This window comes from Haliaeetus albicilla, chromosome 22, assembly GCF_947461875.1.
Source record: "Haliaeetus albicilla chromosome 22, bHalAlb1.1, whole genome shotgun sequence".
NCBI classification, from domain to species: Eukaryota; Metazoa; Chordata; class Aves; order Accipitriformes; family Accipitridae; genus Haliaeetus; species Haliaeetus albicilla.
The window spans coordinates 22,368,941-22,390,674 of record NC_091504.1 but is presented as its reverse complement, the minus strand read 5'-3'; the positions used below and the strand labels follow the sequence as shown (position 1 = coordinate 22,390,674).

The following is a 21,734-nucleotide window of genomic DNA, read 5'->3' as shown; positions in this document are numbered from 1 at the left end:
CACCCCTCCCCCCTCGCCCGGTTGCAGGGCGGTAGAGCGCGGCTCGGCGGAAGGGAAAGCGACCCCGCTGCCCTTTCGTTTCTGGGGGATCCGGAGGGGGGGATTTGCGGGCGGCGGCAGCGGCGGCGCTGAGGGCAGCCCCGTGGGGGAAGGGGGGCGGGCTGGTGACTGGGCGGACACCGAACGCTGCGCTCCGCGCGCGGGGGGTGGGGAGGGAGCGGCTTCCGCTTCCGGGTCGCCGCTCGGGGCCGGGGGGGGCCTCGCTGCAGCTGCCGCAGCCGCCATCGCCGCCGCGATGCCGAAAGGAGGTGGGGGCCGGACCGGGCGGGAAGGGGGGGGATTCGCCCCTGAGAGAAACAGTGAGGGGGGAGAGGGTGCTGAGGGGGTGTGGGCACCTCAGACCTCGGGAGGAGGGGAGGGGCGTGGGGGGAGGTCCTGGCTGTGGAGGCTCGGGGGTTGGGGGGGGGGGGGGGGGCAGGGCTCGTCCTTCCCCCCCATCTCGGCTGTGGAGGTGCTGGGGCGGCGGGGGGGCAGGTCTCATTTCCTCGGGTCTCAAGGGACGTCTCTTTTCCCGCTCTCCCCGGGCTTGGGGAGCTCAAGGGGGGGGGGTGTCTTTTTCCCCCCCCCTTATCGGCCGCGGAGGGTCTTGGCCTCGGGGGGAGGGCTCGGTTTCTTCCCCCAGCTCGCTTCTGGAGGCCTTCGGTCCCCTTCCCTCCCCTCCTTCGAAGAGATGGCAGATTCTCCACGTTTCTCAGAGCTGGGGGGCCGATTCTGTGCCCCCTTCCTTCCCCCCCCAACAAGTGCTATGAAATCTCAACAGCCCCTTGGGGTGTCCGGCCCGTGGGGTGCCAGGTTCCCCAGTGGGACCGGGAGCGGGCTGGGCCCCATGTGCTCCCCGCTGGGCTGGAAACTGCAGCCGGTTCTCTCGGGTCAGGGCTTGGGGCACACAGATGCCCGGGGAGGGGAGTTTACAGCTACACTGGGGATCCCGGGGGATTCTCCTGGGGAGCACAGGCGGTGTGTGGTGGCCGACGGCCTTCCCGTCCCGGTGGTGGAGGTCTTTGGGGCAGGGTATGGGGAATCCGAGCAGCTGGGCAGAGGGTCCAGCCCTGAGGATCAACGTGGGGGGGATGCGGAGGTGGTCTTGGGTTCAGGGGCTCCAAACGTGGCTCCTTTCATGTGGCTCCGGCAGCTCTGCATCTGGGTGTTATGGAGCGGGTACCGACTTGCTTGTGTGATTAAGGAGAGGTAATGAGGGACTGACAGGCTGTCAGGGCTGAGCTGGATCCACCCAGAACCTTCTCCAGATGCACCATCTGCATAATTGGCTCTTGTGCGAGCGTCTGTGCAACCCCAGTCATGTACATTAATGTAAACCAGCCTTCGTCATTCATCTTCTCTGTAGTTTGCTCCAATTTATTTCATCAGCATTTCCCAAGCTTTAGTACCAAATCTGCTTCCCTGTTTAGATTTTCTTTAAGCACTTTATTTTGTGTCCATTTGCACAATGTTAGTAGATAGGGCTGAAGCTTTCACGTATTTTTTTTGTGACGGCAAAGAACTGTGGTGAGTTATAAGCCCGGTTGCCATATTTAAATACCCCGTAACTCAGGATTTCCTGCTCTGTATTGCATTGTAGTTTTAAATGTTTGTTTCAAACCTTTTGCTTCTTGGGAAAAGAGGGATCTTTGTTCACCTACCCCCCAGGTCAGTAGGAGTTATTGTATTGTGAGCAGAAGAGTGGATTTTTGCACTTGCTGTTTAATATAAGATGGAGGGGAGGGTTAACCAGCCAATAATAAATTTTCTTACAGGATTATTTTTTTAATACCTTGATTTAAAAAAAAAAAGTGATTCTTTCACTATTCCTCCATTCTCTTTGATTTAAATTCCTTAATTATGCTGTTTAAAGCTGAAGACAAATGTATTTGAAAGTGTGCCTGCCTTAGGCAACAGTGGTCTTTACTGCAGGTGAAATCTGCAGGTGATTATATTTTAAAAGTGCTTCACAGAGGAGGACAAGAATCATTATCCCTATTTTACAGATGGGAAAACTGAGGCACAGAGCTGAAGTCAGTTGTGCAGCGTGATGTGGTAGGTCAGTGGCAGATGTAGGACGGGCACTCCGCTTGTCTGACCTGCAGTTTGATCTCCCTGTGAAGAGCAGAGCCCCATCCCTGCCCCGTGCTGAGCTCCCCACAGTCCCTCCAGCTGCTGAGCTGGTGGCACTGCTGCTCCCGCTCAAAAGGGGCCTTACTTCTCTGTGTGCAGACTCAAATATAAATGAGCTTGATTCGCTCTTCCATTTGCTTCTTTTTAGGCATTTAATGTAAGATAATTCCTCTTGAGCTGCTTTCCCCTCTTTATTACTGCTGTTTATTTGCAGTAATAAGGCTTTTGTGTTCTTCAGTTCCGAGCCCAGTGTAAAATTCTGAGCCCAGCTGGACAAAAAGGCTGCCTGGCATCAGCTAAGCTTGTAGCACAGCGTTGGTTTGGTTTATTTAGGTTTCCTTGCTGTTACGTAGTGTGCCAAAGATACTACTGTTGTTCCATTTAGAGTGATGTCATTTGCTGGGCAGTGAGGTAATGTCTCCTGGGCTAGAGCGTTCCTGTGGCAGATTTGTTCCCAGAGGGGGTCAGTATTGCCACGTGGGATGGTTGGGAACAGACAAACAGAAAACACACTGTCTTTGGGTGCAGCAAAGCTTTTGGTTGCGCTTATGGTTTGAATGCCCACAAGCTTCCACAGCTGAGCTCAGAGAGAAGAATCTGGTCTCTGCGCTTCCCCATTTCACGTGAGAAAAACACCTCAGGAGTCTCTGTAACGCTTCACAGTGGGGTTTTTGAGATAATTTATTCCACAGCTCAGCTTTTACTGTGCTAAAACTTATGAGAGTTTGTCTCTGCTGAGGCAGGAAGACTGGTCAGAAAACATTGAATTTGTAAAGGTCGCAGCCCAGAGAGGCTGCCTGTGCTGGCGCTCCCTCTCCCTCCAAGTCTAACAGTGCAGCCAGGTGTGGCCGTGGCACAGGGGTACAGTAGTGACAGATCTCCCACGCATCCTGCACAGTCCCGAGGAAGGAGGGACGATCCCCTCAGCCCTCTCTGCCACCGTAAGGTTTCTGTTGTCCTCGGCAGGTGAAGCAGGGAGGGTGAGAGAGGACGTGAGGATTTCCTGCTCCTTCCATCGGACTTCAAAGACTCCTGCAGTAGCAGAGAGCTCCCTTGCCTGAGCTGTTTGCTTTTTGTCAATCTCACGTAGCAGTTGTACCTTGAGCTACCTAGCTCAAGGCTAGAGACTGACTCTATTCAGCTTGCTTTCCAGCAGTTCTTTGAGCTGGAAGAACATAAACAGAGCAGTCGCTTGCAGGAAGCATTAATGGCTTCAGCAACTCATTAATGAACAGAATTTTAAACTTGAGAGGAGATCTTAACCAGGCAGCCCAGCCAGCTAAGCTGATTCTCTTCCTGGTTCCTAGAGCTTGTTTTTATTTTTCCTTATAAAGCAGTAAAACATGGAGGCTCCTTTTAGTAGTTCTTCAGCTCTCATTATAATTCCCAAAGCTTTTGTCCAATTAGCTTCCTATTTTCTCTTGGCACAGCCTTAGTGTAGGGGAGGGGTTAAGGAGGCAAGCTTGTTGGAGAGTTGGTTGTGACCGCGGCTGCTGCAGGAACATGCTGTGATTCCTTCTGCGCAGGAAACGCAGAGAGCGGCTGTGGGACTGAGCAGCCCTTGCCAGGCCGGGAAGTGAATCAGAGAGGCCACAAGCGTAGGCATGGGTGGGCAAGGAAGGGTGGCGTCACCGAGAGCTGAGGGAGCACTTGGAAGCTTGATGCCTCATAACTGGTGTCACGGCTCTGCGATGGTTGAGGGATGGGGGTTCCCCCTTTGGGGAGCACCTTCCTGGCTCCCTCTCTGTAGGACAAACCTGTGCTTCATTTGGAAAACACTGTACAGCTGATAGGCTGTTCTCCATTCTGGTGTCTCCAAAACCGGCCCAAGGGGAAAGAAAGAACTGACTCTCCAAGTATCTTTCTATGGATCAATAATCCCAATTTTCTATGTAACCTACCCAAAATTTTTGGAGTGTTTCACTGAGACTGGCAAGTTCAATGTGCCCTTTTTTCATCGTTGTTTCGATCCTATCAGAGGAGCTATTTTGGTTTGTCCTGTCTGCACTGAAAATCCAGAGAGAGTGCTGCAGGAGGAGTAGACCTTTCTGGAAGCTTATCACTAAACCATTTATGGATTTTATTTTTTTTGTACAGGTAGAAAAGGAGGCCACAAAGGCCGAGCAAGACAGTACACAAGTCCTGAAGAGATTGATGCCCAGCTCCAAGCAGAAAAGCAAAAGGCAAGGGTATGTGTTTGCCTATGTTACGTGCTTACTGTCGTAGGTTATGGCTTGTACAGCATGCTTAACTTGCAGTTCATGAGAAATGGCAGCTTAGTCAAGTGTTTCAGGTCATTCCGTCAGTGGTCACAATGTGAATTCTGAATATCTCTGTCTGGGGAGACTACAAGGTGTGATCCAGTCTGGTTCCTCGCAGAAGTGAGGCCAGGTAGACCATCCAGTTCACAATTTGAAGGTTAAAGGATAGGGAACGTGATTACACAGCAGCTGTAGACATCTTTTCCCCCTGTATTTCATCATTCTAGTCTCCAGTGTCAGCTATTTTTTTTTTATTCGTGCTCTGAAGCTTGGCTGTGGAGAAAAAGGGCTCATGTCTTCACGTCTTATTGTATACTGAAATTATTATATTTGCCCTCTTTCTCTTCAGACTTCAAAGACCGAACTCCTTTTACTTCTTCCTGTACACATGATTTTCTTGTTTGCCTCTGACTTGTAGGGAGAGATAACAGTCCTTTTTTGGGCGTGTTCCTGTGCCCCAACATAGGATTATAATGGCTCCCCCCACTTCTACAACTACCTGACTGGTGTTAGAAAAGGCATGGCTAGTTTTTGCAGTACTTGCTCTCTTGTATTCCCAAATTATCACAGCTACGATGGCACTCTCACTGCTATTTTTCTATGACTTTCTGAAAGTGCTGCCTAAGCCTAAATACACTATTCCAGCTGAAGCTTCACAGCACTGTCTACAGTAGGATAATTATACCCCATATAGGAAATACTGATGAATACCTCTGAGAAGGTGACTCTTTCAAGCAGTTATGAGCCATATTGTTGACTCCTTTTTAATGTTTTGACCAGCTGTAACTGAAGATGATTGTGTGGTTTGCTGCTTAGCCACATATTCCGACTTTGTGTTGGATTTATTCTTCCGAAGTATAACTCCTCAGTTTGTTTTCTGATTCCACCTTCTTGGTATCATGCCATCTTTCCAAATTCTGAAACCACTTATGGGTCTGATCCTGTTTTCCAAAATGATTCCAACTCCTACCAGTGCGATGTCATTCACAAACTTTACTTCCAAGTTGTTAATAAAATACCAACTGGAAATGGAACAGAACAAGCAGGGACCCCACTTGAAATGTCTGTCTTGTTTCAAAACAAACCAAAGAACTGCTCTTTGAGAAGGATTTCTTTTTTTGTTCTTTTGTGATAATCCATACCACATAGTGATGGTTACATCTAATGCTACTTTGTTAGGGAAAGCTTAAAAAAAAAAAACCCAAACAATGAACAAAATTACTCCTCTTACTGCCCATAGCTCATACACTTTGCCAGTTGCTGTGATGTGGGATATTTGGCAATGGGAAAGCAAGCTGTGCACACCCATGTTGGTTCTTATCTTCTAATGATTTACAAATTAATTCCTAGACTTCAGACTGGTAAAAGCTTTACTAAGAAGTTTGTAATTTCTTGGATAATAGTGTTCTGGTTGATGGTTGTCAATTTGCTCTTCTCTAGGTTTTTTTTTATCTAGATCTAGGATGGGTTCCAGGTCTACGCTACATCTGTGTAGTTTCCAGTCTCTGAGATATTGTGCACGGGAAACCCAGGCCAAAATATCTCCTGGAGATCTTTCATTTGGGGAAAGTAAAGTGCTAGTTCTGTCTTTTACAGTCGTGTTCCTGGCCCATTACAGAGAGAGAACAGCAGAGTTGTTTAGAGGTGATCCGCTGGGGCACGTGATGCATGCTTATGTGTTGAGAATGAGCTCCTGTTTTGTAACAGCCAGGCATCCTTGGTGTCAGAAGGGCCACGTCAGGAACACCACTGCTCTTAGAGTTCGCTCTAAAATTATCTCGTTTAAGAGTCACTGTTGGATTTGGGATTTTTATTGACATGCCTTTTCTCTCATTTCCTGTGATTTTGTAGGAAGAAGAGGAGCAAGAAGAAGGAGGTGAAGGAGCAACAGGGGACCCCAAAAAGGAGAAGAAGTCTTTAGATTCAGATGAGAGTGATGAAGATGATGAGGATTATCAGGTACTGTCATTCTCAGGGCACTTAATGCATTTGCACTACCTGGATTCTTGGGGCAGGAGAGAGATGCACACCCTTGACTCCGGAGTTCTCTTTTGAGAGCTACCTATAGTAAATTTTTTATGGAAGACCTATTTTTAGAAGCCCAGAAAACCTTACTTGACAACATTTTGTCCTCAGAATGAAAACTCGGGTATTTTTATAAGTGAAATGCAAAGGCAAGATTTCAAAAAAGGCTGAAGATGCCTGGTGGTATAAATCTTGGTTCGTAAATGGGTTTGCTGTCTGGTAGTAAAAACATCTTGACTTCTGCCTTTGCGGTGTGTTGCAGTGTATTTGATGAGCTCTGATACAACACAATGTTGGGTTGAGAGAGCTTCTTAACCTTCCTCTTGTCCTTGAACCTTAGCAAAAGCGCAAAGGAGTGGAAGGGTTGATAGACATAGAGAATCCCAATCGTGTAATTCAGACAACCAAAAAAGTAACTCAACTGGACCTGGATGGACCTAAGGAACTCTCGCGACGAGAGCGGTGAGTCTTTCCTGCTGCCTTGGCAGGAGTTAGTGTGTTCCTGGCATTTCATCCTTGCTGGTGGCAGCAGCTTAATGCGGGGAGGTTTTTCCCTGGTGTGTATGCGTTCGGAAGCCCTTTAAGTATGTTGCTGTCTAAAGCAGACACTGAACAGCAGCAAACTGGGGTGCAAAATGTCTTTCCTTACAAACTTCACAGAAGTTGTCTATCCTCTGGGAGTAGCTGTGGCCATCCTGGAGCCAGGCAGCTTGGCCAGGTGCGCTAAGAGAATGAAGTTTGTTGCTGTGGAGTGGATGTAGGCCATTCATTTCCTGAAGTTTTGTGCCAAAAATCAGACATAACTAAAATCCATTAACCAGAGGTCACCTTGGGGGCTGCTTTAATCTTGCTACAGGAGGTGCCCCAGTGACAGGTAGCAGTTTCCCAGATTGCAGGCGTCATGGTGAAAGCTTTGTCTGAGCAGATGAATAAGATGAGAACCAAAGTTTAATCTTCTAGTCTCATTTAGCAATGGAGAGTTTCAGAGTGAAAGATTTAAGCTCACTTATTTGGGATAGATTGCTTCAGCAGAAGTACACCTTTGAGGGTATGGCTCGGAAAAACATGTCATGGTGCTGTGCAGTCGGGCTAATTCATTTGACCTCATTGTGTGTCAATATCCTTATTTAGCCGAATGAAGGTGGAAATAATCTCTCTCATCATCTGTGTTCAGACCCTGCAATAGATATAACCTGTGCTTGAAAACTGGTGACAGGGCCCCCCAGTCTCTGTGGGCAATCCATCTCTGTCTTCACCATCCTTCCCAGTCAGAAAGCTTCCCCCTCTCTGCCTGTACCTGTGTGCTTCCTTGGATACTCTGGTGACTGATGTGTTTCACTCAAACAGAGAGGAAATAGAGAAACAAAAGGCAAAAGAAAGATACATGAAAATGCACCTAGCTGGCAAAACAGAACAAGCGAAGGCAGATCTCGCCCGACTAGCCATCATTCGGAAGCAAAGGGAAGAAGCTGCCAGAAAGAAAGAAGAAGAAAGAAAAGGTTAGAGAGTAATTAATCATATCCTCTTACTTCTCTTTGCAATGGCTGTACTGCCAAGAGGCATGATTTCTCATATCACACATAGTAATCCCTCACCTCCTGAGATTGCGTGGTGTTGCTGAGTGTCATCACAATTCCTCTCATCACAACCAGGTTCAGCTGTTTCATTCTTACAAAGTCCTTGCTTTATAAAGCTCTAGGGCATCTGAACAGGCAGCAGGAAAAGAGAGAAGGGAATTGCCTTTGATAACCATGTTGTCCTCACCCTCCCAGGCAATGCTTGCTCTAGTTTGGGGGTTTAGCGGGTTCCTTGTGCTGGGTATGATCTATCTGCTTTGCATGCTGGGGATCCAAACTGCCCAGGGCATTTGCAGCACTCCTCCCCTGCCTGGATGTTCTCTTCGGCTCTGATAGATGTGAAGCAGAAGTCTGATGAGTGTGTCTTCTCAGTGGCTTCCACTGAGGAGCTTGTGCATCAGCATCAGGGTAATTTGTGGACTCTTGAAGAGAGGCCAAGGATAGAAGGGAACATGCAAGGGGGGCTGCTCCTCTTAACTCTGGAGGGGAGCTACCAGGGATTGGCAGGGCGGGTTGGATTTTTTCCCGTTACCTCACTGTACATGGCTAGTGGGATTCAGTCTCTGGGGCTTTCAAGCCACCACCAGTCCCTGATATATGCTGTGAAATGACGACACCTCTGTTCTTTTCCTCCCCCAGCAAAAGATGAAGCGGCCATGGCAGGTAAAAGACTGCAGTCACTATCCCTTAACAAGTAAGCACAGGACATGCAAGAGGAGGAAACTCCAGGGAACTGTGCCTGGTGCCTGCCAGGAACTCTGTCGTGTTGCATACCATAGATGCCACGTAGGGTGTACTGCGGCATCGAAGTCACCTTCACCTCCAAGAGACACTGACGATGTGTTTGTCCTCATCCTGGCACAGATTTCCATTTGGGGTTAGGGGCAGCTGCTATCTTCGGTGCAGAACTGTGCTGAACAGCAATTCTCTGTAACAGTTTGGAAACCTGAATGTTTTTGCTGATTTTAGGATTCAGAACTCATAGACGGGGCGGGAGGGAGCTGTGCGGGAGGGGAGCTGCTTCAAATATTAGATTGCAAGAAAATAGATTGTGGGGTCATTGTGGGGTGGGGCATGGGGTGGGGAATTTTGACTTGCTAGTGAAAGCCCAAAGGATAATGTATCTGAGGAATCCTTTTTGGGCAAATGGCCCATCAAATTTTGCTGCAGGGTGTTGCAGTATAAGCTGGGAGCCTGACTTCATGGACATCTGGAGTGCCGTTTCTTCCCGGTTTCATCCCTCCTTTCTTGCAGCCAGTCTCCCCTTTTCCCTCCTCTTCATTTTTTTTTTTTCTTCTCCTTATTAGGGATAGTGCCAGTTTTTAACCACATCATCCTTTGTTTAAAGGAAAAAAAACAAACAACATTAATTGTATCAGACCCAGATGGAAAAAAACTTGATAAAGTTTAAAAAACGACAACAACAGAACTTGTATATTTGGCTGATTAAAATGTAAGTTATCATAACTGCTCTGTCCTCGTCTTGTGTGTGTGTAAACGAACACAAGTGTACAGGCTGCTGCTGAGATGCAAGGTGCAGTAGCAGTCCGGTGGTGTGGTGACTTCTGCATCTGCTGCTTTGCTGGTCTGTGTTGTTTGTGGTGTGGAGTTTGGCTTGAGGTTCAGGAGCTCCATCAGCAGATGCAGCCTGAAGGTGAAAAGCTTTTCCTGCTGTCTCTGATGGACTGTCTTGCACAATCTGATTACCACAGTGGAGATAACGGTTACCCTCAGGCTGCTGTCGGACCTCGTTGCTGTGTCAGAAGGCCGGTCCCCGAACTGTCACCCCTGTCAGATGTCCTGTCTCACAGTGTAGGGCTGCTGGAGCAGGAGATGCTCTAACCCGCTGCGCCCCAGGAGGTCCAGGGTGTCCTGCTGTCAGCCTGTGCCAGGGACACCAGCACTTCCCAGACTTGCTTACCAAAGGCTAGAGGAGATCCAGCCCCAGAGCTGAGACGAGAGCGCTCTCGGCGTCGCTAGCAGAGAGGTTACGGTCGTAGAGGTGCAGGGTGACAGAACAAATCACATTTGTGTAATCCTCTCCATGCCTGGCTGTGGGGGCTCCGGCTCATATGAGGGTGTGCCACGGTGGTGTGCTACAGGGCATGTCGCTGTGAGCTGCCTGCCCAAACCGTGGTGAGGAACTTGCTTTCCTGGTGCGGGAAGGCCGGGTCATCTCTGCACATGGGTGAAAGTGTAACCCCTAGGGCTGTTCCGCCAGCCTGTGGTTTTGTGCCCCAAAGCATGATCTGAGATGAGAAATATCTTCAGGGAGCTACACGAGATGAGTGGTACCAGGAGAGGTGCCCTTGCTGTCAGCTCCAAGAGGGAAGAACTGATCGGTGGGGACAGAACTGACATGGAAAGTTTGGGGGGTCCTTGCAGCACAGGGAGGCGGATGGAGCAGCGTGGTGGGAGGCAGCAGGCTGATGCCTGGGACGGAGCAGGGCAGGAGCCACAGGTAGAGGGGGAGAGGGATGGGGCTTGTTGACACGGGGTGAACACGCAGAAGTGGATGGAAAAATCTTTTCCTAGTAGAACGCACCTCCAGCTAACTAATGGCTGGGCCAGAACCCAAATGTCACCATCCCTCTCTGCCAGCCAGCACTCCCTTCCCAGGCCATGGTCAATGTAAGGGCTGGTCTGCTTTGAGGGGCACCACCAGGATCGGGGTTTAACCCGAGCTGTCACAGCGAGGTCTGATCCCCGGAGGAGTAACCACATTGCACTGCACAGGTTCCTTTTCCTTTTGGTGACAAATGTAGGATTTCCTCTGCAGAGACGCTCATTTTAAGACACGGCAACACTGGAGGAGTGGCTGGGCATCTTGCCTGCCCTAACACACCTGCCTGGGTACTGGTTCTTCTTCTGCCTTTGCCAAAGCCCTTACCAGGCACTTCATCATGATTTCATACCCTCTGAAATGTGTGACCCTGCCCGTTGTTTACCACACGCAATTAAACCCTGCTCTGAAATGTAGAAAGATTTATCCGCTTTCTTACAGCTTCTTCAAAGGCTCCTCGGCACTCCTGGGAGCAGCTTTGTCCTTTGTGAGATGGGACTGCTCGTAGCCTGAGTTAGAAATGAGGAAGGTCGAAGTTGGAGGTGCTCTGATCAAAATGACCTGGCAGCCTGCGATAACAGGCTGGAAAGCGGCAGGATTGGTTTGGCAGCCCAAGGTTTCCGAGCTGGCTCCCAGGGTGTGGAATTGCACACCTGACGGGACTTGACCGGGGTCCAGGAGGAGCTTGGTGCCTGGAGCAATGTGGGAAACCTGCGCTGCCATGCCACCTCCATCCTCGCCCCTACCTTCTCTCTAGTACCGATCCTGTTTTGAAATTGTGCTGAAACAGGGAACGGGGAGGTGACGTTCCCCTTATCCCCACGGTCCTGATTCATCCTCAGATCTGGCAGTAGAATGGACCCATGGTGAGATGCAGCACAGCAGCCTTGATGTGCTCTAGTCACACGCATGTTCGCCTTGAACTTGTTTTAAAAAAAGCAAAAAAAAATCATTGGCGTTATACAGGAAAATCCTTACTTTATTCTTGATTTCTTTAAGCGATGTATGACCAGCATCGGGTAGGATGGTAACAAAAATAGTAAAAAAAAAACCTGTTTTCTTTGTCTGAGAGCAGCCGCCGGGGCTGGCTGGCAGCCGAGGAAGCGTGCTGGTGGCACCGTGGCCGGCTCGCGTGGCACAGGGGCTCGCGGGGGAAAGCAGGCAGGCGCAGCGTAGCAGGGGTGGGCTGGCAGCCGGGACACCATTCCCGGATGGCTCCTTCATTTGATCTTGAGATCCTTCAGCGCTGACTCCAGGCTCTAAAAATGAACCAGGAGGTCATTAGTCACCAGCTTTTTGTTTTCCAAGGCAACTGGAGGTGGTTGGGGAGTTGAAAGCAGGGGGGGGAAGCTGTCCCCTGGGGTGCTAACCCATCCCCACGGGGAAGAGATCCCAACTTCCACTGGTTTTGGCTCATTTTTCAAGCCACGTGGGCAAACCTGAAGCCAGGAGAGGGTGCTGGATCCCTGCACAAGGCTAGCATCAACCCCCACTCTGATGGTGAGCTGTGAAAGTGCCACCCAGGGGTGTCCCCCACCCAACCCTGCATTAAAGGAGATCCCACCCAGGACTGTGGGACCCCCGTGGGCAGGATGGGCCCCACCACCACAGCAAAGAGCTACGCAGCAGCGCGGTGAGGGATTGCAATTAAAGCTGTGGCTAACGAGGGTTCAACGCTGGATGCTCCCAGCCTGGAGGGACCGTGGCACCGTGGGGATGCCTTACCTTGACATCCCAGATGCTCATGCCGCCGTCCATCCCCGTGGTGCAGAACTGCGAGCAGTTGGCCTTCCCACCTGCCAGCACCGAGATCTGGCTGCGGGGCACAAAGAGACGGCGGGGAGTCAGCCCCAGGTCCCTGCTGAGTCCTCAGGGCTTCCCGGTAGTCGGTGGGTGGGATTGGGGCTGGACCCCTTCATCTCCCCCATCCATGTATAGGGGTGCTCCGGGGCTGTCCCAGCTCCTGGGGTTGGACCTCGCTATCTCCTCCACCCATGTGCAGGGATGCTCTGGGGATACCCAGGGATGCTCCAAGGATGCTCTGGGGATGCTCCAGGCTGTCCCAGCTCCTAGGGCTGGACCCCTCCATCTCCCCCACCCACATGCAGGGATGCCCAGGGATGCTCCAGGGTTGTCCTAGCTCCCAGGCCAGACAGCAACACTGCCAGGGGATGCTTGGGGACCAGCACCCCCAGGCAGCCCCCAGGGTGACCCAGCCGAGCCTGTCCCTCCACCCACTCCCCCCCCAGTAAGCACCTGATACTGTTCTTGTGCAGGGTGTCCAGCGTGGCGTTGGCAGTGTCCGAGCTCGCTTTCTTGTCCAGGTTCTGGAAGCGCTCGCGGGCGGTGAGACCGCGCTGGGAGCTCTGCTTGGGGACATCCAGCTTCCCCCCGAAGGTCAGGGTGCCCTGGCTCTCCTCGTAGGTGAACAGCATCGGGTAGCAGTCGTGGCCCTGGGGAACCAGGTTGCTCTGCTTAGTACCCTTTTGCCAGCTCCCAGCACAGCTCCTGCCCCATGTCCCCAGCCCGGACTTACTGCGGCCACCAGGCTGTTTTCAGTGATGAAGGTGACGGCCAGGAGAGGCAGGGTCTCGGTGCACAGGGAGGCGACGCTGTGAGGGAGGGCAGGGTGTTAGCAGCGAGCCGAGCTTCAGCCTCTCCGTGCCGAGACTGGCGCAGCTCGTAACATGGGTGGAAGCCACAAGACTACCAGGAGAGGATGTGCCACCTCCTCCGTCCATGTTTGCTTGGCTCAACCCAAACCCAGATGTCTCCATCCCTGGGTCAGTTTTGGGGTCAACCCCCCCTGCCACGACAGTATGGCTGCTCCAGCCCCCCCACCAGCCCCTTCTTCTCCCCAGCCCTGCTTACGCCATCTTCTTGTTGGCATCGGCGAGGCAGAGGGTGCTGTCGTGGCTCACCCAGGCTACACGGGCGCCGCTGGCCGAGAAGCAGATGCTGTGCACCCACCCGCAGCTGCTGCTCGACTCGAACATCAGCTCCCCGAAGGGCATCTTGGAGCCCCACGGTGTGGGGCTGGGTCGCTCCTCCACCTCCTTGATGTAGGCTGAGAAGATCCTGGGAGGGGAGAGCCTTGCCATGAGTCCCTGGACACAGCACCATCCCTGCCCCTTTGCGTGCCTCAGTTTCCCTGCTAGAGCCCGTGGGGTGCCCTGCTGCCTCTCATGCCCTGCTGGGTGCTGTAACGCCGGGATGGTCCCCAGGGCACCCCCCAGCCCTCCCCATATCTCCCCTTTACCCCGTCCTTGGCTTCCAGCAGCACCCAGAGGGGTGAAGCCTGCCCCATGGGTGAGCCAGGGTGCTGAGCTACCCCACACACCTCCGTGCTGTGCCAGGGTGGGACCCCAAACCGTCCTTGGGACATCCCCCCACCTCAGGTCCTCCCAGGCATCCACCCCCGCTGCTCCTCACCGGCACTTGAAGTCGCAGGAGCCGGCGGCCAGGAGGACATTGTTGGGGTGCCAGTCGAGGCTGAGCACCGTCGAGCGGATGGGCTTCTTGATGTGCTTGCAAACCCACCTGCGCGGAGAGCGGTTGGCATTGGTGGGGGAGCATCACCACCCCTGGGAACCACCCTGGGCTTTCAGCGGGACCTAGCTGAGGGTGGTCAGGGCTCCAAGTGCCCCAGGAGCTGCCCTGGGCCACCATCCTGCAGTAGCAGCTTGGGCATGGGGACTAACTCCCTCCATCTCCCCATCTGTCTCCACCTCTTCCTCCAGCTCCTCTCTGCCTCACCTCCAACTCCTCTGGCCTCCTATCTCCCAGTCCACCTCCACATCCATCCATCCATCCATCTCATCCATCCATCTATCCATCTCATCCATCCATCCATCTCTTCTCCATCTCCCCTCCATATCCCCCAGGACAGACCCAGTGAGGCCATGGCAGACCCTCACCAGTCGTTCTCCTGCTCAAAGTAGCAGATGGAGATGAGTCGGGAGCCGCTGCCCACGGCGAACTTGTTCTCCTTGGGGGACCACTTGACACAGCGGGCGGCCCGGTTGATCCGCAGGATGACCAGGGTGGGTTTCCAGACGTTACCCTTCAGCGTCCAGACATAGGCGTTGCGGTCGGTCCCGCACGTCACCAGCCGGTTGCTCTCAGGGGCCCAGTCAATGCCTGGAAAGCAGAGAGGGGTGATGGTGGCCCAGGGAGCCACGGGGATGGGGATGGAGAGCTGGAGGCCATTTGAAGGCAGAGCTGTTCTGGGTGGTCTCTGCTCCAGAATCCCTCTTTGCCCTACTCCTGCATGGATCCCAAACCATCCCACCCCATCCCTTCCCATCCCTCTGACCCCAGAGCATTCCATCCCAACCCATCGCACCCCATTCCATCTATCTCATCCCACTTCATCCCTTCCCATCCCATCCCTCCCACCCCATCCCACCCCATCTCATCCCATCTCTTCCATCTATTCATCCCTTCCCATCCATCCATCCATCCCACTTGACCCCAACCCCATCCCATGCATCCCATCCCATATCTTCCCTCCCTACCCCATCCCTCTCCATCTCTCCCATCCCATCCCATCCCTGGGTGCCTTCTGACATGTTGGATTCGGGCCAGGAGATGTAGACACAACCTGTTCCCCCTCCTCTACCTGCTGCACAATCCCCATCCAGACGCTGCCGGTGCCACCGAGTGGGGCTGGGACCGGCTCTGGGGCAGGACCATGTCCCCATCCCCTCCGTCAGCCAGGACTCACCCGTCACCTGCCCGTTGTGCTCCTTCAGCTCATGGACTTTGCTCCACTTGGCCCCATCCTTGCGGTAGATGTGGACCTCGTGGTTGTTGGGGCAGAGGGCGATCTCTGTGGGGCGAGAGCAGCAGGAGCAAAGCCCTCCCCTGGGTCATGGGCTCTGCTGGGAGGGGAGCGGGACCAGCCAGGGGTGACCTGCCCCTTCTTGTGTTCCATCTGCACAGTGGGGTCCCACCAAACCCCCCAGCCCCGGGCCCGTGCTGTCCCGAAGCTGGCCCTGCTCCTGCAAACTCCCCATGACCCAACAGCCCAGCGTCATCCCTGGCCCAGTGTGTGGTCCCATGGGGCTGGTGGGATGGAATGGGATGAGACAGGAGGGGATGGGATGGGATGGGATCAGATGGGATGGGATGGGATGGGATGGCTGCGGGTGCTCAGCTCCCATCCAACCCCATCCTGCTCTGCCTGCCCAGCACGCCAGCCACAGCAGAGAAAGCCCTTTTTGTTCTCTCCCACATCCCCTCCGCTGTGGCCGGGAAATGCCATCGGCCGTGAATCACCCGGCTCTGCTCTCCTCTCCTCTCCGTGCTTCGTCCGGCTGTGGTGCCTCAGGGCCGGACACTGTGCTGCCCCCCCGCCCCCCCTCCCGCACCAGGCTCTGCCCCGGCAGCAGGACCAGGGGGATGCAGGAGGGAAATATCTGCTGTCCCAGTCCCAAAATCTGTCTGTGGCAGGACCTGCTTCCCCAAACCCAGCCCCAACCCAGCTCTGCCCCATCCGGGGGGGGCATCGCCTGCCGCGGGGATGTTCAGCCGGGACAGTCGGTACTTTGGGCCATGCCTGGGGATTTCGGAATGTGGTGCCCCGGCCATACTTACGGGTCCGGTCCTTGTTCCAGGCATGGCAGCTGATGGGTTCCAGCAGGAAGCTGTGGTAAGCCATGGCTTGCAGGCTGGGGACAGAGCGAGACCCCCCCGTGGCCATCAGGACATGCTGCTTTGGCCACGGGGACAAGCGCCCAGCAGGACCCCCAGGTCCCAGCCCCGCCGAGCGTTCCCTCCCACCGGGATCAGCCCCATGTTGCAGCCCACCGTGTCCCCCCCTCTGCCAGGGAAGGGTTTTCCCGGAGGATTTCCAAGCTCAGGGACTGCCCAAGCTCGGGGGGGTGAGAGAGGGTCCGGGCTGAGCTGGAGGAGACGCTCCCCATGCTGCTGCCCTGTGGCCGGACACCCCACACTGAGCATCCCATGGCTGGGTGCTAGATGGGTGCCCATGGCCAGATGCCCACAGATGGGTGCCCCATGGCCAGGCACCCCACAGCTGGGTGCTCCGTGGGTGTCCCATCACCAGATGAGAAGCAGGGACCGCTTGGGGACTTCCAAACCACGCCGTCATCCTGCCCCGGCTGGCTGGAGCTTGGTGGGCAGGAGCCAGCCGGGTACACAGGGACCCCGGTGCCGACACTGCCAGCCCCAAGTGCATCCTGGGGGTCCTGCCATGGGCAGCACCTCCTCCCTCTGGCTGCTCCCACCAGCCCCACAGGGCCCGATCCGTTTGCTCCTTCCCTAACTCTCATTTAGGAAGAGCCAAAGCCCCGTGGAGGCACGTCCATCCCATCCCATGCCATCCCATCCCATCCCAATCCATACGTGCTCAGCCCCAGCGAGCCGGTGACTAATCCCTTCCCCTGGCTGAGCTCCCACTGCTCCTGCCAGCACCCACCAACCGCTCCAGTCACCCACCGATGGCTCCGTGGGATGGAGCAGCTTCCTGCAAGCCCCCTCCAGGGTGCCACGGGACTGGGATCAGCGGCACAGCCCCTTGGCCATCCGGCCAAGGTAACGCACGGACTTAGGGAAACACCTCGCCAGGGTGTGACGGATGGGGATTACTCACAGTTTGCCTCTCAGCTATTTTGAGAACTCCCTGAACGCTGCCCGTTTTCTTTGGCAGCTAAAAAACGGTACGGGGGAAGGAAAAAAGTCCCTCCCAGCAAACCTCTGTCCCCGGGCTGGTGAAAAGAAAATCCATGGAGATGCACTGGGAGAAATCCCAACGCCAATGCACGGCACAATCCCTGCCGTCACGTAACCCACGGCCAAATCCCTGCCCAAACACCCGTCCCCGCCGGCCAAGGACATGGGCATGGCTGAGCAGGCAGCTGCCAACCCCAGCCCCACCGATCCCACTGGAGTTTAGCACGGGGTGACCCACGGGAGGGTACAAAGCCGCTGCCGCTCGGGCCACCACGCTGGGGAGATGAAGAAGCCGTCCCCCAGCCGCTGCAGTAAGAAGCGAGGGTTGCATGGCCGTTCGAGCTCCGATCGCTCCCTGCAGCGGTTTATGTTTCATTTCCCCAACCGCCAGTTTATGACCAGTTCCCTGCTGACGCCTCGTGGGCCGAGCTGTGCTCCCACCCGGGGTGGGGGAAGCCGTGGGGTGACCCACGGAGAGCTCAGCAGCCCCTTTCCCAGCCGGGAAGAGCATCGGAGGGGTCGTGGCTATCCCCCTGCTTGACAGGGATGCTCTCGAGAGTGGAAAAAGGGCATTTTCAGAAGGCCAGCCAGGGCAGGATCGGGACCCGATGTAGCTCCGTTATCTCCCCCGGCCAGCCCCGAGCAGTTCGGAAACATCCTTGGAGGAGATAACCAAACCTTGGCAGGAGCCGAGCGCTGGGGGCTCCTCCCGGTCCCAAGGAGAAAGCCACGTGCCAGAGGAGCTGCATTTTCGGTTTTGTCGAGCCTGACGGGGCGGCGGGAGGTGGGTTTGCACCCGCCAGTGCAGGGACACGATGGGGTCCCGCAGGACCCCCATGAATAGCGTGGTCCTGCACCACCGAGCCCCCAGCACCCACCCATGGGAGCCCCTCTGCTCCCCACGGAGCCTGCAGGGTGTCCCCCCTCCGTCGTCCCGCCAGCCGGGTCGGGGACACCCACCCTCAGTCCCCAACGTTGGTGTGGGGTACCCCGAGAGCCAGCTTGGTCCTGGGGGGGGACATCGCTGCCCCAGGGCAGATGGAGGGCAGCTCCCACCCTCCTCTTCATCGTGCTGGGTAAAATCCGAGGCGGTTGATGCCCCGGGGAGGAGAGGCAGGCAGATTACAGGCAGCTCTGGTTCTGCCTGCACCAACCCCCATGGGACCCCCGCTGGGGGACCCTTTCCAACACCCCGCAAGCTGCCGGGCCTCCGGCAAGAGAATAAAACTCAAACTTGCTGCCAAAGCTGGAAAAACAAACAAACAAAAAAGCCCCAAATGCTGCGACAGCAGAACCCACGAGTGGCGAGGCGTCGCCTGCACCCCCCTCGGACCCCAAAACAGCCCCAGCCGGGGGTTCCCTGCCTCCCCTCGAGGGGTGACGGCCACAGCCCCCCCCATGGGACAAAACCGAGCTCCTCGTCGGGCTGGCAGAGCTGCCTCCCCGGCTCCTTACCTTGCTGGGCAGCGCAGGCAGGGCAAGCAGGGCTAGTTCATGGACTCTGGGCAGTCGACACGAACGGCAGCCCCGGAGCGAGCGGTGGGAGCTGCTGGCTGCCCCGCCGAGGCAGTCCGACTTCCCTTTTCCTCTCCGAGAAATGCAACCACTTCCTTACGTGGGCGTTGGGGGAGCGCAAAGCAGCTCGGCGGCCGCCCTGCCCCTGCCTGCCTGTTTGCTTGCGAGCCAAGGCCTCTCCGCCATGGCCGCACGTGGACAAGCCACCAGTCCCGGGATGCTCCCGGCAACTCCCGCCGTCCGGTGGGATGCGGGCGACTCGTCCCGGGTGCGCCAAGGGAAGGATGCAGCCGGGAGAGCTGAAGGGAAGGATTCTCCCAATCCCCTCTCCCTCCGGCAGCGGGAGGGTTGGTCACCCCCAGGTCCCCGACGCATTTCGGAAGGGGACGGATGCGGCCCGGAGGTCCTGCTTGCCCGCAGCAGGCGATAGCTGCGGTCGGAGCCCACCCGGGGCGAGACGTGCGTCGGCATCGCCTCCCACGGCCGGGGAGATTCGCAGCTCGGCAGGACCCCACGGCGCCCGGATCCGGCTGCTGCTGCCGGTTCCTGCATCCCACTGAGCCCAGTGGGACCCAAGCCCAGGCTGGCTGCGGCCACAGCTCTGCTCGCCCCAACACACCATGTGTGTACCCCCACCTACCAGCCATGCACCCCTCTGGGTTTTTTTCCCCTCCTGCTTCAGAACAACTCATTTTTTTCCTTTTCCCAGCTGGGCAGGGTAACTCCCAGGGACTCAGCTCCTGCTGGAACTGCTGGGAAGGAGAGATGGGCTTCAGCTTCTCCCTCCCCTGCTGCGAGCCGGCTGCAGTCATGCGTGGAGGGATGCACTCACCCCTTCCCTCCCCGAGTAACGTCGCAGAATCGGGACAGCATTGCACCAGGGCCCCGACAGGGTTTTCAGCTGCAGGCTGTGGATACAATAACCTCATATTTGTTGAGCTGCAGAATTAATCCCCGTGTGAGGGGTCAGCTGTAGATAAAGGCTCTGCAGGGTGGCACTGAGCAGGCAGCTCATCTTTCCCTTGGTCCTCAAGTTCATTAGCCACGCTTCCCTTCACAATTGCAGCAGACACACATGGAGATACCGAGATGTCCCCGGAGGGTGGTGGGTCTCTGCGGCTCTCATCAGGACTGAATCCCCATGGAGGGACAAGTCCCTCTCGGAAGCAGCGAGCTGCCCCATCCTCTGGCAGCAGTTTGCCCATCGCAGGACCCAGCCTCGTCCCCAGCATCGCTGCTGCCCCAAATGCAGCAAGAGGGACGCAGCTCCCACGCAGCCGAAAGCTGCGGCTTTTTGAAGTTTTTCCTGCTGCCTGCATGTTTTCTCTAGTCCTCCTTTGGCTACGAGCTGCTCTGCCTCTGCTCTTCACCAGGAGGGTTCGGGCTTTCCAGGTGTCCAACCACTGCCTCCAGCCCTGCACCAAGACCGGCAACTCTCATCCGTGTGCGCTGGGAGGACGCAGGCCAGGAGACCATCCCTCTGCTCATCCCTTCACATCGGATCCCTTCCAGGCAGGGATGCGAATGAACGGTAGGTCAGTTTAACTTCTGCAGTAGGAATTGGGGGATGTTATTAAGAGACGGGAGAGGAGAGTGTCCCCCCCAGCACTGCCTGCTGAGCAATTCCTTGCCTGCCATCGCGTTTCCTCGTCGCTTCTGGTCTCGAGGCTGCTCCTGCTGTGGCTCCTCTCTGAGCCTGCGCTAATGAGTGCAACGAGCTGCCTCTGCCAGGGACACACTGGTTTTGAACGCTGCTTTGGTTTCCACCAGGCTCGACACGTGGGCTCGACAGCCCACGGGGGGAATAAGTCAGTGCTGCGGGGGCCAGGGATGAAGGCTCAGCCCCGCTGGGTCTCTTGCCAGATCCAACTCGAGGTTTGGCTAAATCCTTTACCTGCTTTTGCCTCTGTTTTCTTAAATGGAAAGATCCTCCTGCATCCATGGCAGCATGTCTTGTAATGTTTGGGGCCTCTGCAGAAAGGCTGTAGAGAAACTATGCCACTGCAGAGATGCTGGGGACACCAGAACGTTTTTTTGCTGGGGTTTTCTTTGGAGGTGGGGCAGAGGGGATGGAAAGCGGCAGCAACTCCGCAGCTTCTTTCAATTTAGAGGCTGGGGAGTTTTTCAGGCAGGCCCCAGTGAACGGTCCCTGGCATCCCTGCTCACGTAGCGCCCCATTTCTTGCCCCTAAACAGTCTGTTAACTGGCGTGCAACGTCGAGCATATGCAGCCAGCAGCTATCCTGTAATTAAGACTGCAACCACGAGCTTTATTGTAAACATCGCTTTCAAAGGCACCGTTAACCTGAGCACACACAAGCATGTGCCAAGAAGGCTGGTGCTGCGGTTAGCTAAATATGCTACTGAATTCTCACCCACGCTGGACACAGAGGACAGCGTTACAGACGGGGGAGGCGACCAAGGAAACGGTAGAGGTAAAACATCCACCTACCTTCACCGCGGCTCAGACACCAGAGGTGGGATGGCAGCAGAACGTCCTCTCAGAGCGGAGTGATGGCCTGGAAATCCAGAGAGCCATCGTATCCCACCGTCGGATGGGGCACAAGGTGGAGAGCTCTCCTCGGCCCCTGCGCACGGGGCGGTTTTAAGTTGAATTATGTCTTGAGTGATGGGTTTTTATATTCCCCTTGCTCAGTCCTTTTCTATATAAGCATCACCAATTTGTTTTTAATCTCAGACTTCTAGCATACATATTGCTCTCAGACAGTAACCTAGGGCTGTTTCATCAAACCTCAGTCTGTTGGCTTTTTGGAGCAAACAGGCTCATTTTACCTTCTCCAGCTCTTTCACACAGAAAAAGAACAAGGCATAAACATTTAGAGACCCATTTTCTCCATTCTCTCATTAGATGATTTTTTTCCATCCTTTTATGTTATTTGGACCATAGATTTTAGAATATTTTTTT

General features: G+C 54.9%; 2 protein-coding genes across 2 annotated transcripts; one reads left to right on the top strand and one right to left on the bottom strand.

Annotated features, from left to right (window-relative positions):
* The first annotated feature begins 215 nt into the window (after nucleotides 1-215).
* On the top strand, nucleotides 216-9,502 carry PDAP1 (PDGFA associated protein 1). Its single transcript, XM_069810356.1, has 6 exons — nucleotides 216-308; nucleotides 4,270-4,361; nucleotides 6,285-6,392; nucleotides 6,799-6,920; nucleotides 7,806-7,957; nucleotides 8,675-9,502. Exons 1-6 carry the CDS (start codon nucleotides 296-298, stop codon nucleotides 8,731-8,733), a joined length of 546 nt encoding a protein of 181 aa, XP_069666457.1. The 5' UTR covers nucleotides 216-295; the 3' UTR covers nucleotides 8,734-9,502.
* Nucleotides 9,503-11,550: 2,048 nt separating this feature from the next.
* Nucleotides 11,551-18,948, bottom strand: ARPC1B (actin related protein 2/3 complex subunit 1B). The gene is made up of 10 exons (XM_069810355.1): nucleotides 18,750-18,948; nucleotides 16,197-16,270; nucleotides 15,325-15,429; nucleotides 14,516-14,738; nucleotides 14,031-14,138; nucleotides 13,470-13,676; nucleotides 13,135-13,210; nucleotides 12,855-13,051; nucleotides 12,324-12,414; nucleotides 11,551-11,857 (listed from the first exon to the last, which is right to left on the bottom strand). Exons 2-10 carry the CDS (start codon nucleotides 16,258-16,260, stop codon nucleotides 11,819-11,821), a joined length of 1,110 nt encoding a protein of 369 aa, XP_069666456.1. The 5' UTR covers nucleotides 16,261-16,270; nucleotides 18,750-18,948; the 3' UTR covers nucleotides 11,551-11,818.
* Nucleotides 18,949-21,734: the final 2,786 nt, after the last annotated feature.

Bases quoted from the DNA above. Each gene is read 5' to 3' on its own strand.
- PDAP1 (XM_069810356.1), top strand. The intron at 6,921-7,805 runs GTGAGTCTTTCC...TCACTCAAACAG, and splicing joins GAACTCTCGCGACGAGAGCG to AGAGGAAATAGAGAAACAAA. The intron at 7,958-8,674 runs GTTAGAGAGTAA...TTCCTCCCCCAG, and splicing joins GAAAGAAGAAGAAAGAAAAG to CAAAAGATGAAGCGGCCATG.
- ARPC1B (XM_069810355.1), bottom strand. From the start codon at position 16,260: ATGGCTTACCACAGCTTCCTGCTGGAACCCATCAGCTGCCATGCCTGG. The intron at 12,415-12,854 runs GTGCTTACTGGG...TGTGCCCCGCAG, and splicing joins CTGCACAAGAACAGTATCAG to CCAGATCTCGGTGCTGGCAG. The intron at 11,858-12,323 runs GTAAGGCATCCC...GTTCATTTTTAG, and splicing joins TGAGCATCTGGGATGTCAAG to AGCCTGGAGTCAGCGCTGAA.